At 46.5% G+C, this 23,821-nt stretch overlaps 1 protein-coding gene across 1 annotated transcript in view; it reads left to right on the top strand.

The window, feature by feature from the left end:
* The window catches only part of ESYT1 (extended synaptotagmin 1), a 433,655-nt gene that overhangs the window by 201,691 nt on the left and 208,143 nt on the right, over window positions 1-23,821 (top strand). The window contains exons 8-12 of the mRNA XM_078686263.1: window positions 11,011-11,131; window positions 11,251-11,427; window positions 11,719-11,801; window positions 11,992-12,040; window positions 12,263-12,352. Coding sequence (XP_078542389.1) covers window positions 11,011-11,131; window positions 11,251-11,427; window positions 11,719-11,801; window positions 11,992-12,040; window positions 12,263-12,352 — 520 coding nt within the window. The remainder of the gene's footprint in view (window positions 1-11,010; window positions 11,132-11,250; window positions 11,428-11,718; window positions 11,802-11,991; window positions 12,041-12,262; window positions 12,353-23,821) is intronic.

Below are 23,821 nucleotides of genomic sequence, written 5' to 3'. Positions count from 1 at the left end.
AGGATAATTTTGGCTCAGTTCGAACCCAAAACTGTAATACCAGGTATTGAATGCTGCCTACCTGTTAGCTTTCACCTCAGCCAGAAAAGTCAATGAAATGCAGGCCTTTTCATCTGAAGAATCCTACATAAAGTTCCACAGTGACAAAGTGCATGTGTACATATTTCCTTACGGGAAGCATTTAGCCTTCATCTTGATTGCTGGGGGCGATGGCGCTTCTGGAACTGTGCTCTGGTTGCGGTTGGGCTGTCTCTGCACCACACAATTTAACAGGCTTTTTGGTTGATAAAAATGATCTGTGTTGTAGACTGCTGTCCTGGAAATCCAACAAGTCTAGAAGAAGGTGTCAAAGGATTCCACATGTTTGAGCTTCTGAATATGGTGGCTGCCTTTGAGCAAGGCTGGTAGTGTCCATTCCCGGACACCTGAGCCTTCAGGTACACCTCTTCCCTTCTCCTCCCCTAAATTAGTTGTGTGTGGGTGGGGGAGGTAGCCATCCATCCCTTTTGATGGCACTGCAGTTCCTCTGCCATAGTGAACCCTACCCCTGCTCCTCTTTCTTCTGGAGATCAGCATTTATTTACAAATTGGCTCCTGAGCCAGCCCAAACCAACTTTAAGAGGGGCAGCGTGGCTGCATGAACTGGACATGAGATGGTCATGCCCCTTCAGGAATTGAAGAGCCATGAAAATCTGAAAGTTGCAGTTCATCTGGTTGGCCAGGCCTGACTACAACTGGAAGCAAATTACTAGGCTCCTTGACCAGTACATAATTCAGCATTTCTTTTCGATTACCAAGGAAGAGAGAGAAAATGCAAAAGAATAGAGTAGGACTGCTGCCATCATTGGCAGTTCCCTTCAAGCCATGGCCTAACACTGTGGGGCTTTTTTTGACCCACCCTGCTGGAAGTGTGAAAGAAGAAAGATCACTTGCCTTCTGAAGAGTGGACCCCAATTGCCAGCAGGCTTTGGAGGCACAGACCTCCAAAGCCAAGCTGCTCTACTGGAAAGACCTGTATGAGACACACTTAATGGACTGAATCTACCCTGAAGACAAGAGGTCGCCCCATCCAACTGCCCAGAAGAAACAATACCAAGGTTCTATCACCTTTGGCTACTGAAAAAAAGTTCCTGCTGAATCCTAATAACCTCTCCTTGCCTGTACATCCTGTGACATCCTGGGGAGTCATGACTTCATTCCCCAGCATGGGTCCCAACCCATCACATGGAGGATTCTAAAACTGTAGTAATTTTGTTCCTAGTCATTGTGGTTCTCTGAGATTCCTGGTTAAAGCCCCAGTGGGGGTGCCCTGGCTCTGGTTAGAAGTCCAGTGGCTACTTGACTTTCCAGTGCCCACTTTGGATATCCCATGTATCCTGGGTATCCCACCACTGGAAGATCTCTATCGCAGCTGATAGATCTCGCGATAGAGCCCCCCTCACCCATACCAATATGTAAAGGGACATGTAGGCTGAACTGACACCATATCCAGCCACTGTCCCCACCAACTAGGTCAGTGGCTATTGGACATGAACTCAAGTGACTGGGTCCTCCAGCCCCAGGCACCGGTGGCCAGAGAGTAGGTTATCCACCCGAACCACCTCGGTACAACCGGGAGACTCCATATGTTAAACGTTGACTCTTCAGTACTTTGGGTGGTGGGTCCACTGGACAGCATTTGGACATCCTTTCCTTTTTTGGAGCGTGCACAGGTGTGCATTCCTTAGCACATTCCTCAGTGTTAGCAAAACTCTATAATTGCAAACCAAATGACAGGGCCGTTGATTTTAGCTTTTGAAGTCACTTAGAAGTAACTTTCAATAATATTTTGAATGACTAACTTAAGTTGTCACTCAAGGCATATCACAAAGTTCCTTAGGCAAACCTGGAGCACATCCATGAAAGACAGAATTATATTCCTTAGATGTTCGAGGTACTAATTCTTACCCAGACCGTGTCAGGCACTTTTGATTTTCACTGCTAATCTGTATTTCTGATGTTGAATATTTAACTTACCAGTAAATTAATCCCTTTATCTGTAGAGTTAAGAACTGTTTAAAACTTGACATTATTGTCCATTATATAATGTGTAAACTGTTTCTGCTCATACAGCCTCTTTGAGTAAGACTTGGTGGTTCAACCTTGCTACCCTCTGAGAGTCAAGAACTAAAGGGGCATATTTGGTCACTGAGTTGGATTGTAACAGGATTGTCTGCTCAGGACACCAGTGTCAATTGACAATAATTGATAGAATTAATGCCTTGTAGTCTCTGACTGCCATGGGAGCCCTGGAAAATGTGTTACAGATTTAACATAGATTAGAACTTAAGAGCAGGGAAAATCTGGTTTTAAATGGCTGAGGTGTGGTGGTGTGGTGGTGTAGTAGGACAGGTTCTGAGTGAGCATATGAAGAAGATGTGTTTATTAAACGGTGTATGTACTTTTCAATTCTACGACAATAGCTTGGTCGAGGAATTACATTCACTTTGAAAAATGACTTATGGGTCATTGTTGTTGCCTGTTAGATTTGTGCTTCCCAATGGTACCTGAGAGGAGTCATTATAAATACTGCATCACCTTGACATGTCCCTGAATAAACAAACTGCAGTAGAACTATGTTCTGCAAGTGTACTTACTCACTGCAACTTTCCAGATAAACATTGCAAAATCATTCTTTGCTGTATAACCTAAAGATCAGCCCATGTGTCTACTGTAAACGAGAGCCCTTAAGGGATCTTTTTATGTGCTTGAGTCTTGCCTGGGTTTGTTTTGGTGGAATAATTCTTGAAATCTGGAGATTATAAGGCTTTTGGAAGACCATACCTTGAGTGTGTTTTTCAGCATTTGCAAGATTTCTTTTGTGAAGAAGAGTGTCTTTGAGACTTGGATCTGATCTGATCATGGGACTCATTTTACACTATCCAGGATAAAAGGCTTCAAAGGGTTTCCACAAGTCATTGGTTTGGTAGAGAATATAAACTGGATAATCAAAGACAATTTAAAACGGGCATTGCTTGCAGCTAACCATTTTCTTTGGCATTGCAAATGATAACTGGATTTATCATAATTAACTAATTAGCATAACATGCTGTTAGAAATGGGATTTCCGGCTGGCTGAGGCTTGCGCCAAAGCAGAAACCACCACTCTAAGTCAGAGCAAGGGAGTTACACGCCAAGATAACCCCTGCTCACCCCCTTGGTAACGTGACACGAGCAGTACGGCTAAACTCGGAGGCAATGTGAGTTAAGTGTTTGCGTGTGCACCCTAGCAACAACACCCAAGGCCCACCACAAAGGAAACTCCACGCAAGGTTATGTCTAAAAATAGCCTTTGTATTACACCAAAACACATTAGATAAAAACACACACTTTACAATGTGCCAACAGGCACGGGCCGAATTTACAGGGGATATGTACAGGACAGGGCCACAGGGACCACTTTCAGGAATATGCACTTGTAGATTTTAGAATAATAATCACTATAGGACAAAAATGAAACATAGAGCACACAACCAGTAACTACTGGTAAGAGGTAAGTACCACCTACGCAACCCTAACCACCTTAGGAAATTATTACGCAGGGAACCAGGACCTCACTAGTAACACCTGTACTAGGAGAAAACAACCACCTAAGTATCACTATACATTTCGGTGTCTAAGCATGAGAACATTACACATGAAGCATCACAACATTCAGAGGTGTAGGGAAGGATACACATGATGCATAAACATACATTCAGCGGTGCAGGAAAGACAGATGATGCCTAAAACATTCAGAGGTGCAGGAAAGACACATGATGCCTAAAACATTCAGAGGTGCAGGAGGAACACATGATGTATGAAAACACATTCAGCGGTGTAGGAAAGAACAATTGCGCATAAATCACATTTAGCATGAACTCGTAAACTGTCCCCAGGCCAACTGGCCTCTCTGGGGCTAGGACGCCCTGTGCCGCAATGTCAGGGGGCCTAAACGTAGCAGCTGCCCACTAAGTGCTGGGCAGCTGTAGAAACCATGGGGCCAACGTTGGAGTCCCTCTCAGGGGACTCGACACCTAATAAATGTCCCCAAGAGCCTCGTGGGCTCTAAACAACCAATGTGGGCGGGGAGCCTCGGGGCTCTGCAGAAGAATGCCCGGTGTGGGGGGGAGCGGCCCGCTATCTGCCGGGGCCGCTCTACTACCCAGGAATGCCCCCGAAGCTGTCGGAGTCCCTCTCGGGGGACTCGAAGGAAATTCTGTTGCCAAGAGCCTCTCGGGCTCTAAAGAAAAGGAATGCCGCCTTGAGCCTCTGCGGCTCGAACCAGTAATGCCCTCGAGCCTTTCCGGGCTCGAGCGAAATGCCCCCTGAGCCCCTCGTGGGCTCGAGAAGCAATGGGGCCTCGCTGGGGCCTCTCAGCGCACCCACAAGGACTATGCACCACTGGAGGGGGGGGCGGGCACCGGCAATGTGCCCCGACACCCCCCTCTCCTCTACACAGCACCGGGCCCCATTTACCGGCTCCTGGGACTGGGGCTGTTCCTCCTCTGATGCTGCTTCCCGGGGCGGCGCTTCTCATGGGCTGCGGGGCTCTCACGAGCCGAAGATATGAGCGGCAGGTTCCTTCTCGCTCCGCGGCTGCGGGGCGGGACTTCCGGTTTGGCCGGCAATACTTCCGGGTCGCCGCGGGCAGCGCGGCGGCCCTCACTGGTGGCGCTCCGGCAAGATGAGGGGTAGGCTCCCTCGAGAAGCGCACAATCACGGGGGCAATGCGGGGTGGCACCCGCTCAGAAAGCAAATACCCGGCAGGAACCCAGCAATATGCGGCATGGGCAGTTGCGAAAGTGGAATAAAAGAGCTACCAAGCGCTTTGGGGCAAAATCAAGCGCTCCCCGGCGCTAGTATAAAATAAAGCGCTCCCAGGCGCTAGGCAAAATAAAGCGCTTCCAGGCGCTAGGGTCCCAAAAGTCCAGGGACCAGCACAAAGTCCTTCAGGAGTCCAGGACATCAGCAGTCCAGGGGCTGGGCAGGGCCCAGGGAGGCAAGCCTTCCCCTGGGCCCCGTGAAACAAAAGGAGCTAGGCCCATAAGGACAGGTGGGAAGGCTGGACCCTATCTTAAGCAAAAACACCAAAAACTTTGCCTAGCCACCTACATTTAAATCCACATTTATGGAAAGTTGAAAACGCTCACTGTCACATTCAACAAGGTACTTTTATTTATACCAAACAATTTTTTTTCAATTTTATCAAAATTTGTCAAAGGAAGTACATCAAAACACACAAAGACACTTATCTATTATACATATTTACACTATACAAAGAATACATGAAATGTGATCAATAACTGATACTTAAAAAACATTACAACAAAACAGAACAATTTTAACATATGTGAGAAAATTAAATCTACAAATCTGATGAATAAACAAAGTGAGAAAAGAAATAGTAAAGAAAAGTGAGAAAGGAGTACAGACAATTTATGAGTTATTCTACCACCAGCGACTGCTGGTCAAAAGGGACTAATTTCCAATTTTATCCTTTCTAACTAGCCGACGCGTTTCGAATCCAGTAGACAATTTTCTGGAATCTCATCAGGGCGCGGTTAGTCTGTCTGTTGAAAACTATTGAAAAGAAGAAGGGAGTGTAAATTATTTGAGCTTATAGACTCGCCTTCCCAATGTGTGACACTCATGCTGGAGGAAACCTACCAGAATGAAAGACTAAATGAATTCAGGGGGCAGAACCCGCTGGGTCTAGCTGTGTGGAACTGGGCATCTGGAAGTGCAGTCAAGGAAAAACAGGGGCCACCTGGAAAAATCGAAGAGGTAAGAAATGCTTACCGCTTCGATTTTTCCAGGTGGCCCCTGTTTTTCCTTGACTGCACTTCCAGATGCCCAGTTCCACACAGCTAGACCCAGCGGGTTCTGCCCCCTGAATTCATTTCGTCTTTCATTCTGGTAGGTTTCCTCCAGCATGAGTGTCACACATTGGGAAGGCGAGTCTATAAGTTCAAATAATTTACACTCCCTTCTTCTTTTCAATTGTTTTCAACAGACAGACTAACCGCGCCCTGATGAGATTCCAGAAAATTGTCTACTGGATTCGAAACGCGTCGGCTAGTTAGAAAGGATAAAATTGGAAATTAGTCCCTTTTGACCAGCAGTCGCTGGTGGTAGAATAACTCATAAATTGTCTGTACTCCTTTCTCACTTTTCTTTACTATTTCTTTTCTCACTTTGTTTATTCATCAGATTTGTAGATTTAATTTTCTCACATATGTTAAAATTGTTCTGTTTTGTTGTAATGTTTTTTAAGTATCAGTTATTGATCACATTTCATGTATTCTTTGTATAGTGTAAATATGTATAATAGATAAGTGTCTTTGTGTGTTTTGATGTACTTCCTTTGACAAATTTTGATAAAATTGAAAAAAAATTGTTTGGTATAAATAAAAGTACCTTGTTGAATTTGACGGTGAGCGTTTTCAACTTTCCATAAATGTGGATTTAAATGTAGGTGGCTAGGCAAAGTTTTTGGTGTTTTTCCCCTGGGCCCCAGCAGCAGCATGCCCCTAGTAGATTCAAGTAGGAGAACAAGAACATTTTGTAAGGGGACACAGCCCCTTTTTATACAGTGAATTCCTTTGTCTCAGGGTGCAGGGTGGGGAAAAAAACAGTCGCAGCTGGTTTTGGAGCACTGTGATGTGCTCAACCACCCTTTCCTTTCACTGGCCAGGCTAGGGACATTAGACGCACCACAGGGGGCGGAGCCAGCATTGTGTGGGGAAAGCCCAGCCCTATTCAGGTCCCAGGTGCACCACTCCCTCACATCACACATGCTGATCTCAACACTCACCACCGGGGCAGACCCATCAGGACTCATGGAGCCTAGCACACCAGCCAGCTCCGGCCAATCACAAGCCAGCACATTCACTGCACAGACAGGCACACTTCTAGAAGTGGCACTTCCATATTAGACACAAACACGCTGCACGCATCATTGCGCAGCATTCAATTACACGAGTCCGCACATACCAGACTCGAGCCTGCACACCCCACGCATCAGGAACTACCAGGGACACATACATTCCCCATGCATTCCTATGGGAGGGCAGGCCTACCTCACCACACGCACTCAGAGTGCGCACGCACTTTCCACTGGGACACCGTGAAAGTGCGCAGAAACCAAGAATCCCCATCCCCAGGTCACATATAAAAAGCAAAAAGTTCAGGGGTGAACCTGCCAGAAGGGCGAAGTACAATACATGCCAAATACTGTTACTTATGTTATGGGGTGCTGATGTGTTGTTTGTGGGGGATGGATGACTCTGGCTCAAAAACTCAACCCAAATCTTGAGTAAGAATAATATAGAAGAAACAAGGGTTAGGTAAGGTTGAAATAGCCCCACTATAAACGTATTCAGTGCCAAGACTTTGTTGTGTAAACTGTATTGGCTGCAGAAAAGCACACCACTTGGTGATGATGTTTTCTAAAAGTGCCCTAAAAAAGGGTTGTACATCTGGCCCCCAGAGTCTTGTTTCCCAGCAATGTTGTTGTAATCCTTTACTTCCTCGGGATTGGGTAAACACGAACACCCCCTTGATCGCTCTGGTCAGTACCACAATAGAGAACAGACCGGTAGTGTTATGATAACCAGCTTTAATATTGCACTGTACTGCCAGATGGTAAACTGCATACAAAATGATACAGTGAATAGTCACCCTGTGAAGGAGGAAGGATGTTAGGTCCAACCGTCCTCTGCACGAATGCCGGTCCCGGCATTCACCAACAGAGGACACCGTGCTAAGCAGTGGCCGACAATGCCACTCGAGTTATGAGCAAGACAGGGTTGATACTCCTCAATTCGTCCTCCGCATTGGTTTCGGTCCCGACACTCTCCAACGGAGGGCAAGACACGGGATGAACTGGCCGATCAGGATTAGCCCTAGCAAATAGGCTTAGAGAACCCGCTTTGATGATTCTTAGTCCCTCTCGCTCGATAACCCTCGACCGGGGACTGGCCAAGACCAACTTGGGGTCGTTTCCCTCTCACTCAATAACCCTCGAGCGGGGACAGGCAAGGTACAAAGAGGGTCTGTGTCCCTCGCACTCGATAACCCTCGAGTGGGGACAGGCAAAATACAAAGAGGGTCGGAGTCCCTCACCCTCAATAACCCTCGAGCGGGGACTGGCAAAGTACAAGAGGGACGGAGTCCCTTGCGCTCGATAACCCTCGAGCGGGGACTGGCAAAGTTGCTAAGGGTGACCGCTTCTCTCGAGCGGGAACTGCAGCTCGCAACAACAGAGATACCACCAACAGGTCCTGTGGCTCTGACGCTGTCTAGGCAACTGTGCCCTCGGCTTTCAAATCCCTACCCAGAATCCAAGGCTCACCTATCCTCGAAGCCTCGGCGAAGTGGTCTCCCGACTGGAACCCAGAATATCCGACGCCGTCTGCTGTCTTCCGGGTCCGTTTTATGGTGGCGCGATCTGCGCGTGCTCCCTGCTTTGCCCTCTGGGTAATGTAGTTCTGGGCGGGGGTTGTTCTGGGTATTGTAGTTCCTTGATCGGAACTATACTGAAGCTTGCTGCGGGGCTCCGGTTTGTGTCCTAACAGTTGTTTGGTCATGTGTATCAACTGTTCCCACTGCCCTCCAACACCATTACAGTGCCTGTACTGTCAGTTCTGCACTACCCACCTCCCCATTTCACAGCATGCCTAATTATCCTGAGTAAAACATATCGCTTTTTCAGAAGTGTGAAAAAGACCCCATTCTGTGTTGTATTCATAGGAGGTCTGTCAGTTGCCAGATACCTATTGTCCATAAACTTTAAAACTATTTTACTCAGCAATTACAGGAGCCCTTCTTCAGGTCAAAGCTTAGTGTGGGAGAATCACCCTTATCATTCCCACTACTTACCTACCCAAGCATTGTGTTGTCATCTTGTAACACCTTCTAGGGTGCATGTTGTTTTTGTCCTGGCTCCGCATTCAAAGCACAAACATTTTGGATGTGGACCATCATGATTCGCTGCGTTTGCGTGTCTGTTGTGGAGTAGGCCCCTCTGGCATTTCATCACCCATCAAGTGTCTCTCCCTTAATCGAGACCTTCATAGTGTCTGCTCTTTATTACTGGGTCCCGTTCTCCGGCTTGCTATCCAGGTCTTTCTATCTCTACTTCTCAACTTCGGATGGGCGTGTAATTTTGTGATCCTAGATGGTATTCAACCCTCCATCCAATCTCACACCTAACCCAGTGATGTGAAATACTAGTATTTCACTGCAGCTGGGATTCTGAATCAAGCTGCATACTTCAGGATGTACTTTAGTCCTCCTTTCTTAATTCAGGTATTATCATGTCAAATGTTCTTCATTGATGTTGAATCGCCTGAGTGAAATCTGGGAAAAGCATCTACGTGTTTTAATACCTTAATATGCCCTTTGATTGTGCTGCTTGCTGTATTGCATCTCTGTCCTGGAAATTGAGGATTTGGGCGATGATTGCCCTGGGCTAATCTATAGGTTGGGCTCTGTTTGCTGAAAATATTTTGAAAAATCCCCTCGGTTGCAGCACTATTTCCCATAGTTCATTCGATAGGGCCAATTTTAGCACTCCAGCTACGCATATGTTGTATATATGAGAGTACCTTACCTAATTTCCTCCACAGAGTCGCAAGTTGCTCGACATCTTGTTTCAGCAGATAAATCTCCTTCATAGACTTGGTGTCTGTGGATGGTTCCTGGATTGTTGTTTTCCACTGTCCACATCCTCTCAGAAACCTTCTGTAGGTCTGCATGCAAGTCCTAGGATCCAGTGTCTATTGTGTGTTCCAAAGTGATTTTCGATTCTTCTATCCTTCAGTGATGGGTCAGGTCACTTGTCTGGAGGGAACACTCAGAACCCACTTCATGTGGAAACTTGGGGCATTGTGCTGGTTATCTCTTAGAGAAGGCACATTTATTCAGTCTGTTCTACCGAATCAGAGAAGTAGGTCAGCCTTTTCTCATTGTGTGGGCAGCACTGTTAGGATCCTGTTTGGTCCTCAGAATCTACTTAGATCCTCATTTTGTGGCAACATCACAATTAGAGGGTGTAGAGTGGGACGAGGGCGTTTCTATATGGTGTTTGCATATATTTTCCTCATTTCAAGGCCAGTGGTCTACTACTGGTCTTCAAGGTTCCCTAGCTTATTGTGTTTTTCCAGCTATGCAGTCCTGGGTAAAAGGACTCGCTTCCCCTCTCAGCAGTTAAGGAGGCATCGACTGGTCATCTTCCACTGAGTGAAAGGTCATCCGTCATCCACCACTTCCAGATGCCACATATCAGGGCCTCTTAGAGCTATCACTTTTTCTTCCTGCTCTTACTGTCCTGATCCCTTGTTGCCTGTTGGTGGTACATGTGCAACACACCACTGGGACAGTCCCCACTCATAGGTGTCTCCCCCGGCATGCCAATCAGTAACTCCCCTCAGCCTCCTCTGCCCTCACTATTCAAGAAAAAAGTGGATAACCCAGTGACCCGGGTAGATATCAATAATTAATAACAACAACGGTCCTTGTGGGGGATGTGTGGCCCTTGACTTCCATGGCAATAGTAAATTAAAGAACCCTTCTTACCAATAAGGTATATTATGCAATTAATGTATTTATTTCTAATTTCAAAAAAGGATTATTATCTGAAGTCATGATAAACTTTTGATAATTTCAAAGACTGGCTAAGGTGCATCTATTAAAGTGACGGCGTAGTGAACAGGTGACAGGGGGCTGAGAAACTGTTCACTGGTGTAACTGGTGCTTGGTAATGCTAGTAAGCTCACCACTTGTGCACTTGACCTTGGGGTTAGTGATTTGTGGGGGAAGGGAAGACATTGGTAAGAAGGACATCCTGAAAGAGGTCACTGAAGCCCTGGAAAGTGCATCTAGATAATTGCATTTTTATGGTTGATTTTCCTGAGGGATTAAATGAAGGACTGTGGGATCCCTGCTTAAGCCTTTGAAGTTGCTGATTTTCATCCTTTGTTTCCCTAGTGTCATGTCAGACACAATGGTCTTGGACATCATAGCTTGGACGATGGTGCTGCCCAACCGTCTTACTATTGCCTTGGTCAATGATCTTCCACTGGCGGAATTGCGCTGTCCATTGCCAAGGGTATGTCCTTTCTTACTGCTGTCTCTGCACAAAATGAATTGATATTGTAGGCGGTGTTGGTGGATGAGGGCATGCTTGAGTTTGTAAAGTTATTGTTTCTTCTCTCCCCTGTCTAACAGGGTATTGTCCGAATTCATTTGTTGGAGGCCTCCAACCTTCCAAACAAGGATCTGAAAGTTAAGGGATTCGCATCGGGGAAGTCGGACCCTTATGCTGTAGTCCGTGTGGGCACACAGATCTTCACCAGCAAAACTGTTGACAATGAGGTTAACCCCAAATGGATGGAGATGTACGAGGTGAGAAATCCCGGATGTTCATGGAGGAAAAAACCCAAGAGATTGGTTCTGTGTATCCTTGTAGCAGGTGTGCATCCAGTATGACTGTGTAGCGACATCAATGTAGCTTTCCTGAGCTCACGGGGTGAGGTATATGGAACATTAGGGGCAACCAATGCAGCCCTTAGCTGGGTGAGATAAGCTTGATACGACAACTAAGGCCCTTTTCTGGCTTGGGTTAAAAGCCCACTTGTGGGAGAACATGTTGTTTAGTGAAGATAATCAGTCACCGCTGTCCTCTGCTCTTGACAGGCTATTGTTCATGAGGTCCCTGGGCAGGAGCTTGAGGTTGAAGTGTTTGACAAGGACCCAGACAAGGATGATTTCATTGGCAGGCAAGTATAATTTTCTTTTAGCGTGTATGTATTCTAAGGCATGTGTGACTTTGGTTGGGAGGGTGGGAAAATGTTCTTCTGGCTTCTCCTTGGATGAACAGTCCCCCTGCCCTCCCATTCAATGGCATCACAACTTCGACTCAGATTTGCAATCTTACATCTGCACTATCCCTTCCGTCCTCTTTTCCAGGATGAAGCTTGATCTTGGAGAAGTGAAAAAGGCACATGTTATGGACAAGGTGAGAAGAGGAAGGGATTGGGTGCAGTGTAACTATGTTGCTGTGTAAGGAATATGGAGACCAACTGAGAAAGGAGGGCAGTGAAAGAGAGTCAATATAGCTTAATGAACTGAACTTGACAATTAAGGGGCAGATATTTTCAGACTCATTGAATTAAATAGGCTGACTGTCAGTAACAGTATTTCATAGCGTGGACCTCATTTGTCCCCTCTTCTCTTGCAGTGGTATACGCTTGAAGAAGCAGCATCTGGGAAGATCCGCTTCCGGCTAGAGTGGTTGTCACTGATGTCCAACACGTCAAAATTGGAGGAGGTACACCAGATTTTTAAAGAAACTGTGGCAGTGAAGGGTTGGAGAATCCTCCATGCCTGTATTATGCTTTAGGATATCTCAAGGAATTAATACCTCTGTATTGAGTTAACACCTACATGAAAAGGTGCCTCCAACTTAATATCAAGAAAGCTTTGGGGTAGGTTGAAGAAAAGAGTAAATTCTGCCAGGCTTTTAAAAGTGTTCTCAGACTAAGCAGATTTGGAGTGCATTTAAATTTAAGCTCAATAGGACGAGTAAGATAGTTAATTTTACAGCCTTTTATTCATTTTACTTGTTGCAATGTAACTCTGATAATTGTACTTCACTAGGTGAAATGTTGCAAATACAACCAGACCCCTTTTGCAGTGCCTGATACGGTTGCAGTTTATTAACTGGGTAACTGTCACTGTTCTATGATGATGTCAGACTCACTGTCTCATCATCTTCACATCTGCATTCCTGGCCTCGTTCGTAGTCTCTCCTTGAATTCTTTATTAATGGACCCTACCCATGTTCAGACGCTTTAGAACACTCCTAACCTTTAGGCCCAGGTAGAAACACTTAAAACAAAAAATATATATTATATATTTTTTTAGGTCGAGCCTAGCAGCAGGCATGCGCTGCTCTGCGAGGCTTCTTGTGTCTACTCCCTGTGGGTCTGACTCCTCCCACACATTGGATTGGCTTTTGCGTGTGTATTTCAATAATGAAAGCGCGCAAATGGCTAAAGGTGGGTGCATGTCTCACCTCTTTGTAATGTTCACTCCCTCAACATTTTGCTCTCGGGAGCTAGCAGGGTGGCAGCTGCTTTCCTCTTGGGTCAGGGTACTATTTACACACAACGCGCCGTGCTTTCGCAGTCACTTTTTTTCTGTCTGTCTGCTTCAATCCAGTGCAGCCTTCCCGTCGAGCAATTGTACTCCAGGCTTAGGGATATCTTGTGCTAAAGCGTGTTTATTCCAAGGCAATCTGATTCTATTGTTACCTTGCTCCAAGCGCTTCATTCTTATTTTTATTTCACTCTTGACCTGGGGGCCCCATACTCTGTTGTAGCCCTCGCCGAGCGCTGTCTTCTTCAGGTGGAGCCTCGGCCCAGTGCTGCAGTGAAGGCTGCACTGCAGTCTCGTTCTCGCGCTCCCGCTTGTTCTGTGTATAGGTGCCCATATGTTAGTTGCAGCACTGCTACAAGGGGGCCCTCCATCTAACTCATACTGCCAAAGGTTTGTGTCAGATGTCGGTTTCGTTTTCTATCATACTGGCATCCTTGCTTACACATACACCCATCCCCTTCCCTTTCAAAGCTGCAGGCATATTAACGTAATGCAGCGTTTCAACTCAAATATTCTTGTGCATGGAGCCAGTATTTGTATTGGGGCCATTTAAACATCTATAACCGAGTGTTAGACAACATAAAATGAAAGTAAATTACCGTTGCGGTTCATTCTGGAGTTTCTTAACCCTGCAACGGAGCTGAAAGCGAATTAACATGACCACGTGTCACACAACCAAAGCAACTTACTGCAGTGCTTTCCGAGGTTCCCTAAACTTGTACAAAGTTGCCAACTAACAAAACATGCAGGGGCGCTTTTAGATAAAGAATGTGCCATTAACGGAAGCACAAATTGCACTGAGAATACTTAATACTTTCCCCAGTGAATCCTACTTCTTCCTTAACATTGATCCTCTTTGCCCTCCCTTCCCCTCCTCTCTCTTTTTCCCTTTTTCTCTTCTGTTCCTCCTATTTCAGGAGATAGGATCTTGCCAGCGCTGGGATACCCCCGGGTGACTACGCGCTTTACAAAAATAAATAATAATAATAATAATAATAATAAACACCTATGACTAAGTGTTAAACTATGGAAGTAACTTATTACTGCAGTTCATTTTGACCGGAGTTTAGTTGCCACTACTCATTTACCCAGGTCCCAGCACTACGAACTCCTGCCTACAGAAAAGCGATGAAATCCTCAAACAAGATGGAAGCTTGACTGACTGTACTGACGCATACTAATCCTCCCCCTTGACTCCATGTAAGGTCGAAAGATGTAGCTACACTAATATGCATTCTTTCCGGTGAAATGTTTAGGAGTTGCCGTGGGGTCAAAGTCAACTATAGAACAGACCTCTAATAAGAAAACCTGCTTTCTATGTAATCCCTATCTACAGTGCACAACACCAGCCTCAGAACATTCTAGGCAGCTTTATTTAATAAAAGACAGATTGTTATTAATTGTTCCCGTCATTTATAGCACCTATCATTCAGTATACGAGCATCCTTTTTGTACATAGCCTCCTTACATCCTCATTGGCACATGAAATTACAGTAGATGTTGTAACACCCAGGATAACGTGCTGCATTGCTAAACAATCATAAGGTCCCAAAGGCGGGACTTATTGGCTATGCTAATGCTTGTCTTTTAATTAGAATTGCATTCAGCTGTCCTGTAAGAACAATTAATGTTCCTTCAACTTTTAGAGGCAACAAGCTTCCAAAGAGCTAAGCCCCAGAAAAGGCACTCTGCAGAATTTTTTCGACTACATGAGAGCAGGATTGCTATATATTGCCTTGAGTTTTGCGCTAGTTTTTTTTTCTGAAACAGCATGCTTTTCAACTTTTGTTGTATTTTTAATCTTCTGTTTGAATATTTTTTCATATATTGTAAAGATTTATTTTACTTTGAAAAAATGTGTTTGTGGCATATGCAGCTGCAGATACATACACATGCCGTGCATACTACTGCCATCTAGTGTTTGGCTCAGACGTGTGCAACTTGTTTTAAAAAAAATATATATTTTTTGTCTTTCTAGTCACAAGATATAGTGAGTGGCTCCTCCTAATACTAGTAATGTGCACGGCATTGGGTTCATTGTTGGAATGTTTTTTCTCCACCGCCGGGCCTCCAACAAGCTCTGAGTCGACACCGCATGGTGTTTGTCTTCAGGCACTTTTAGGACTCTATGTTCCCATTGGTGAAAACAATTGGTGTTTGCTGCACCTTTCGGTGTTGTTGCAACCTTTGTCGAACTTGACGACCAGGTTCTAGTCGATGCCCTCCTCTGGGCGTTTTACTCCATGAAAATGTTGACTGCGTCATGGAAGGAACTCCATTCCAGAGCTGTCCACATCGTGCAAAGTATCCCTGGACAGACCGTCATCAGGTTTGCAACCTCTGTCTGTCTCTGGGGCACACCGAGGCCTCCTGCTCTTCCTGCCTCGCCTTCCATTCTAAAAATACATTTAGCTATCAACACCTTGCTTCATTACCCATTGTACAGCAAGAGGGAGATAACATTCCTGACCTCTTTGGAGGCCAGGACAAACCGGGGGACATGAGGCTGGGGCCCTCAGGTGAGCAGCACCAAGCTGAGCTTCAATTCGGAGTCTGAGACAGAAGAACTTCAGGCCCTCAAGGTCCAGAACACAGTGACCATGAGTGCGCCATCCCTCCCTCCATTTCTGTCGCATCAATGAATAGGGGCAGTCGGGACTTGAACCCTGAAGCCCAACATCAGGCTTCTGGTCTACCACTGCCAGAGGGCCATTGTTGCCACATAAAACACGCATTGGAACCTACTCCGAGCCACTCTCCATTACCAAAACAACCGCAGAAGATTCTGATCGCTGTGCTGACAACGCTTTCAATGCCCAGAGCTCTTTCAGTGCCACCTTCAAAGACACCCTCGTGGCCATCTTCAGCTCTGAGTACTTAGGGCCTGATTACGATCTTGGCAGATGAGATACTCCCTCAAAATTGTGAAGGATATTCCTTTCTGCCGTATTACAAGTTACATAGGATATGTAATTCGGCGGACAGAATATTTGTCTCATTTGTGATGGAGTAACCCTGTCTGCCAAGATCGTAATCAGGACCTTAATCTACACCTAAACCCCCTCAGTGCCAGCGAGATTGAAACCAATCTTGCAGCCGAAATGCCCAGTTCCCATTTGGTCTATATTCATTTTTCTGAGATCTCCCCCTAGTCTAAGGGCCACTGTCTTCAAAACTAAGTAACTACCCAAGGTCCTTAGCACATTGCGCCCTGGGTTCCCTTGTTTTGTCTAAACAGTTCCCAAAACCTGTCCTTCACAGAATCTGAGGACCAGCCCATCCTGCAGCCTTTAGAGAAGGAGCTCACTGCAGTCAGAAGAGGATTCTCATTCACCCACAAGCTGGCATGATCCTCACCCAGCCTCCACCAAAGGCTGAGGCATCTATCCCTCACAAGAGGAAGATGACTTTTGATGATGCTCTTGCACTGGAGTCAGAACCACCAGCCAAGACCAGAAAGCACCAGGATCTGGGTAGTAGCCCTCTACCTCCTAGACATCATCCTTCTACTCCTCCTCCGCCTCCCTCCTCCTCTCCCTGCTGTTCTTCAAACACTGGGAAACATCTCCACCTGAATCACAAGAGGGTTCCTTACATTCATACCTCAGAGGGGGTCAGGGGGTGGTCCAAGTAACCCACTGGATAGTTACCCACTGGATCCCTATGAGGCACCACTTGACTTTCAGCCCCATGATGACCTGTGGGACAACTATGCTGTTGACCTCCCCGGTGAGAAGGACCTTGACCTTTACCCAGCCAAACCATACCTACCAGATGACATTACCTCTCACCACTAGGTTCTGCCGCGGGCTGCCACCTTTCATAAGGTGGGGATGCACAAGGTCCAAGAGGATGACGATTTTCTCTTAGAGAAGCTCTCCTCCACCAAGTGTTCTTTACAATTGCTCCCTTTGTCAAGGGAGTGCTAAAGACAGCTTCTGAAGTATTCAAGGAGTCGGTTAAAGCCAGGGTGGCCAAACCCAGGGTAGATAAAAAGTACAACCCCTCCTCCTTAAACCCTCCCATATATCAGAGGACAAGTGCATCCTAACTTCCTTGTAGTCCATACGTCTCTTAAGCGTGCCAACACCTAGGCCACCGGCGACAGCACTACACCAGACAAGGAGAACAGGAAGATCAAACCGACTGGTAAGAGCGTAGCATCTAAATCAGCAAGCCATTGGTGCATCGCCAGTTCCGTCAGTCTGCTCTCCAGGTATAATTGGGCATAATGGGGTGAAATGGAGAAGCTCCTCCTGCCCCTCCCAGAGCAGTACAGGAAACGTGTCCAAAGGCTCGTTTCTGAAAGTAAGACCATCTCCAACATCACCATTTTGTATGACCTGGGCACCGCTAACACTGCATTGTGGGGTATCAACTCCAGCGTCTTTATTTGCCACCATGCCTGGCTGCTTCTGGCTGCTTCTCTCTGGCTTCAAGCCAGAAGTACAGCAGCATCTGCTTAACCTCTTATTCGATGGAGAACACCTATTCGGACCTCAGGTTGACCAGATGCTCAGAAAGATAAAGGAGGACCCAGATACAGCAAAAGCTATGGGGGCTCTCCAGATGCCTTCGCCTCAGGGTTTCTTTCCTCCTCCTCTTAACGGGCTGCCCCGTCATAGTGCTCTCATTTGACTCGAAATCAGCACCAAGAATCTTCAACAAGTGCATGAGGCCAGTAGCAGTCTGGTTACAATTCCAATGCTCTTCCATCTACCAGTATGTGGACAATTCCCTAATCAAGGATCCCTACTGGTTTCTGACTTCTTTAGCAGTACAAAAAACAACATCCTTCTTTTCTTCTCTAAGAGTCGAAAAAGTTGCAAGAAAATAGATTCTAATTCCAATGAACTCCTATTTCCTGGGGTAAACATCAACACTTACACTATGAAAGTGTTTGCAACTGCAGAGAGAAGTACGTAACTCCAACAAAGAGCATCTACTATTTAGTCACACAAAAAAAATGATGACTGTCAGGAAATTGAAAATGCTGCTAGGATGCATGCTTTCATTTTGATTCCTCAGTGCAGTCTAAGGATGAGACCAATTCAGGAAAAGATGAATGCTCATTGTTGCCAGGACGAAGGAGATTGGGATATAATAATATAACAAGAATAATAAAAGCCTTGATCACTTAGGGCCTACAGAAGGATAATATGTTAGTGGGTCAAACACCGACTTGCACAAGACCATGACTTATCTTGAAGACTGGTGCTTCACAAATAGACTGGGTAGCACATTTCAGCAGCATCTATGTCAGGGGAACTGGTCTCTGTTGGAATCCAAACTTCACATCAACTTTTCAGAACTCATAGCTATGAGGTTGGCCCTCAAGGCCTTTTTTCTCCAGGTGAATGACACTCAAGTGTTGATAGAAACAGACAAAAGCACAACTGTATACTGCATGCGCTTGCAAAACAGTAAAAGATATCTCCCATTATCTCTAGAAGCTCATTTGTTTGTGGGCCTTAATAAACCAAGTGTACCTTTATATGAAGCACTGTACCAGTACTGCAGAATGCCTGTACAAACGTTCTCCGTCCTCAAGTTACCGAGATTGGATGATAGACAGTTTAGTCTCAACTTTAATCAATGGGGCACACCAGATTGGGAGATGTTTGTGACACATCAGAATTGTAAGTGCTCCTATTCACAAGAAGATCATCCATCCTGGGATCCAAAGAGGAAGCCTTTTCGATGGACTGGAAGGAGAAATTAATTACTCATTTCCTCTGATTCTACTAGTTTCCCAAATTCTTTGCAACATAAGGAGAAAGCCCTGTAAGGTGGTTCTTATAGTACCAACGTGGTCGAGACAACACTGCTTCTAGAGCTTTGAAAGATGATAATATAGTTCGAGCCAGATCCTTTTCTCCTGACAAATCACAGCACCCTAATTCCGCATCACAGTCCTTACTCCCTGCACCTAATAGTGTAGCTTCTCAGGACTTAGGGCCCGCTTTGGAGTTTTAGCGAGAGGGTGCTCCTTTGTATCAGCAACCGAGCACCCTCTCCACCAAACTCTCGGACCTCCCTCCCAATTTTGAGTCTGGCTTGCACCAACAGAGTAATATCTACTGAGGGATAGGAAAAAAATATTACCCCCCACAGCATGGAAGAACCCATTTGATGGCCTGTAGTCATGTTTGATGGTGCCATCCATCAAAGTTTTCTAACATTGACAGGAACCCCCATGACAGCGTTTCCTGCTAATGTACAGATCTGACTGCTGGACTGGCAGTCATCTATCAATTTGGCGTACGGAGTAGAGACAGGGTGGCAGACGTAAAGTTCTCCTCCACTTTGCCTTTACTCTGTCTGCAAAACTCTTAATCGTGCCCTTAGAATTTGGTGCTTTAGATATTCCTGAGGTGTACCATAAAGAATTTCTGTGAGGGAACCATCTACTTCTAATTCTTACCACACGAGACGCACCGTGACACAAGCCTTCTTCATCAGCCGACTGAACTACGGCAATGCTCTCTATGTAGGAACCGCCGCACACCTCCCTACAGAGACTTCAGACCATACAGAATGGCGCAGCCAGACTCATCCTCAGCCTTGCCTGATGAACCCACAGTACACCCCACCTCAGGAAACGCCACCAACTCCCCATACAAAAGAGATGCGCTTTAAAAAATCATGATTGATTGATCAGAGTACATGTTGTGGCAATTTCCTGCCATTTTTTTTTTTTCTTATTTGTTTATTGATTTTACAAAGATAGAGGCAGGTATATAGCATTCGCAAGTATCAATATACATATTTTGCAGTAAACACAAGCCTTGAGCAATAAAGAATTACAAATCCAACAGCTCAAAAGAGCAAAAACAAACTAATTTGTGTCCTGGTTCTATACACGTATGCAGTTTACAATCATTATATTGCGCCATGGATACATAGTGCAGATAATATTTTATCATGGGTACAAATGTAGCATCACACAGTAATATACATTTCATCTATAATAAGGAGACAATGGGTCATCCGACTTCTATCACATTTCCATCAATTTTACATTCCAACCGTTGAGAGCCGTTTCAAACGTGCATAACCATCCCAGATATATCAGTGCAAAGTGGAGGCCAACATAAATCTGATAGGGGAGCACATATACATCGCAAAAGGAGGCCCCCTTTATCATCTGCAGCAGGGGAGGTTGTTCTGGCTCGGGACCACTGCAAGAATGGTTCCCAGATATCTTTAGGTCATGAGGTGGGCGGCATTAGCTCCCAGTAAATGCCCAACTGAGTATGGCCATATGTTACATCTGTCAGCCATGCCTTGAAGGTAGGTACCCTCCTCCTACCCCATCTAAGGGCTATTTATCTCCTGGCGTATAACAGCAAAAGAGCGTGTAGCTTACGTGATTTGGGCTGAGTGTCTTGTACTAGTCCGAGGAGGCCCGATGCTGGAGAGGGGGCGTCAGTGCGCCCTAGCATCTGGTTTACTGCCTCATATACGTCTCTCCAGTAGTCGGCCAGTCTGGGACAGTCCCAGGCCATGTGTAGGAATGTAGCTGGCTCAAAACTGCACCTCCAGCAACTTGCATTATCTCGTAGGTGCATTCTATGAAGGCCAACAGGGGTCCTGTAGTATCGGTGTAAGAATTTAAAGTGAATCAGGTGCAGTTTATAGTTGGGGGATAATTCTAGTAACTGCTTGCAACAAAACTCCCATTGCTCATCTGAGAGGTGGGGATCCAGCTCCCTGTTCCACAGTCTCAGGGACTCGGGTTTTATAATTGGGGCCTGATTCTGCATGGCAGTGTACAGGCGCGTTACCAGTTTGCGCGGGGAATCGCGTGCCAAAATGTTCTCCAGAGCGTGCAATGTCGGGGGGGCCTGAGGAAACCCCTCACAAAGCACCTGGCATGCTGTTTTCAGCTGCTGATAGGCAAACCTCTCCATAAAAGGCACTTCCCTGTCTTCTACTGCTTCAGGTGGGGACCTGAAAGTGTTATCGAGGTGTAGGTCTGCGAATGTTAGCAATTGCGCTCCTCCGATCTCAACCACTCCCCCTCCACTCTCTAAACATGGCAGCAACGGGTTATGCCGTAGCGGCATGGATGGGGCGTAGAATAGAGGGAGGTGAGCACGGCATCTGAGCTCGCGCCACGCCCATCTCAGCGTGTCAGCCGTGTCTACATCCACCTTTGGACGTGGTGCCTTCTTATAGAGCGCCACCTTCAGCGGGGTCGGTGCCACTGCGTCTATCTCAACAGCCACGTGGGGCTGGTAGGGCATCAGGTATATCCAAAAGTGCAGGAATTGGGCTTGTGTGCAGAGTGCGTATAGGTGCATGTCTGGAGCTCCTAATCCCCCCTGTCTCAGCGACAGGGTCAGGAGATCCCACGACACTCTGGCCTGGCCTCCTGCCCATACCAAGGAAAGCAAGTGGGAGCGAAGGCATTTAAAAAAATGTTGTGTCAGAGGGACGGGTACGTTCGTGAATAAGTACAAGAATTTTGGCAATATAACCATCTTGGCTAGGGCCACTTTCCCCGCAATTGACAATGGTAGCTTAGACCAGATCTTCACCTTGCCCTCCAGCCACATTATTGCCCGCCCAAAATTTAAGTTCCAAATTTCCTGCAGATCCCGACTGAGCCAAATGCCTAAGTACTTGACTTCCTCCGCTTCCCACTGTAAGGGGTATTCAGACACCACTTCTGGAGTCCCATCCGTCAGCGGGAAGATGACAGATTTTTTCCAGTTGATCGAAATGCCGGAGATACCGCCGAATCTAATAAATTCCCGGAGTACAGGGTCTAGGTTCACAGTAGGGTTCAGAAAATACAGGGTGACGTCATCAGCATATAGTGAGATCAAGAGACTTCTAGTGCTGAGTCAAATCCCCCTCGCCGTGTGGTGCTGGCGTATTCTCGCTGCAAGGGGCTCCATTGCAATGGCGAATAAGAGGGGCGACAAGGGGCAACCCTGTCTGGTCCCCCTAGTGATGTCAAACCTCTCCGAGATCAGTCCGTTCACACAAACTCGAGCCTGTGGTTTGGTATATAGCAGTTGGATGCGGCTAATAAATAAAGGGCTAAGACCCATGCGGCCTAGTATCCGAAATAGGCAGGGCCACTCGAGAGAATCGAAGGCCTTTGTTGCGTCCAAAAAAATGGCAGCAGCCTGTACACTGGGATGCAAATAATGTAAAATGGAGAACAACGTTCTAAGGTTATGAGACGTTGAACGTCCCGGTATGAACCCAGAATGATCCGGGAGGGCAATCATGGGGAGGAGTGGCTGCAGGCGATTCGCAAGTAGTTTGGCATAGATTTTAATATCAACGTTGATTAAGGAAAGCGGGCGGTATGAATCCAATTCCGTTTCCTCCTTATCAGGCTTAAGCAATGTTATGATCAAGGCCACACAGATAGAATCTGGGAGTACCCCCTTCTCCAGTGCCTCCTCGTAAACGGCCAGTAGGTGGGGGAGTCAGTTCTTCCCCATATGTTTTGTAAAAAGGCGGTTGTCAGTCCGTCAGGCCCTGGAGCCTTGTTCAGTGGCAGGCTCTTTATCACTTGTTTCATATCGTCTGCAGTAATGGGGAGGTCCATATACCGCCTATGCATATCATTGAACCAAACTACAGCTATCGAGTCCAGAAACTCCTGCAGGCCCTCCGGTTGTTCCGTCTGGGTGGCAGTGTACAGGGAAGCGTAGAAGCCCGCAAACTCCCGCATTACCTCCGACTGTCCCGACACTGTGTCCCCATACCGGTTATGTATCGTGTGTATAAAGTCATTGGATCTAGGCCCTCGAAGCATACCAGCTAAAGTTCGGCCCGGCCTATCCCCCTCACCATATCTCCGGGCCTCTGCGTACTTCCCGAGAAACTTAAGTTCTCTCTGTGCCTCTTCAGCGAATTCCAGGAGCTTACCCTTAAGTTCCGCCGCAAGTTCTGGGCAGGCGTCAGCGCAGAAGCGCTGCTCCAGATCTTTGATCTGTCCTTCTATAGTTGCAATGGTACCTCTAATGGCCTTCAAGACCCCTGCTTGCCTCGCTATGCACTTCCCCCGTATGACTACTTTAAACGTGTCCCATAAGGTCGCGGCAGTTGAGACGGACCCCTTGTTTAATTCAAAGTAATCAGTGATGTCTACTCTGATCTCTTCCTTAAACGCTTCGTCTAGGAGCGCATGAGGTGGGAGCCTCCAGCTGAAGGCACGGGGTGGGGAGTCCTGGAATGATATCGTAAGCAGGCATGGATCGTGGTCTGACAGGGAGCGGACAAGGTGGGACACCTCTAGTGTCCAGGAGGCGACATCTGTGGACACCAACCAGTAGTCTAAACGGGACCATGCTGCATGCTGGCTGGAAATATATGTCCCCTCTTTCAACCCTGGATGTCTAGCTCTCCATATGTCTACTAGTTCCCCATCTGAAATGAGGTCGTGTAGTGCAAGACTGGCGTTAGGGTGTAGCGGTCGCGGTGAGCCTTGTCTATCTAGTGTGTCATCAAGAACTGCGTTGAAATCTCCGCCCCATAGAATTGTTTGGCAGTGTGTGGATGCAGCTTGTGCCCATACCTCTCTAAAGAAATTTGGTGAATCTACATTGGGGCCATATATGGCCACCAAAACCACCGAATGGCCTCCCAATTTGCCGTGTAGCACAATAAATCT

Source organism: Lissotriton helveticus, chromosome 1_1 (genome assembly GCF_964261635.1).
Source record: "Lissotriton helveticus chromosome 1_1, aLisHel1.1, whole genome shotgun sequence".
Classification (NCBI taxonomy): domain Eukaryota; kingdom Metazoa; phylum Chordata; class Amphibia; order Caudata; family Salamandridae; genus Lissotriton; species Lissotriton helveticus.
This window is presented reverse-complemented; position numbering and strand designations above follow the sequence as displayed.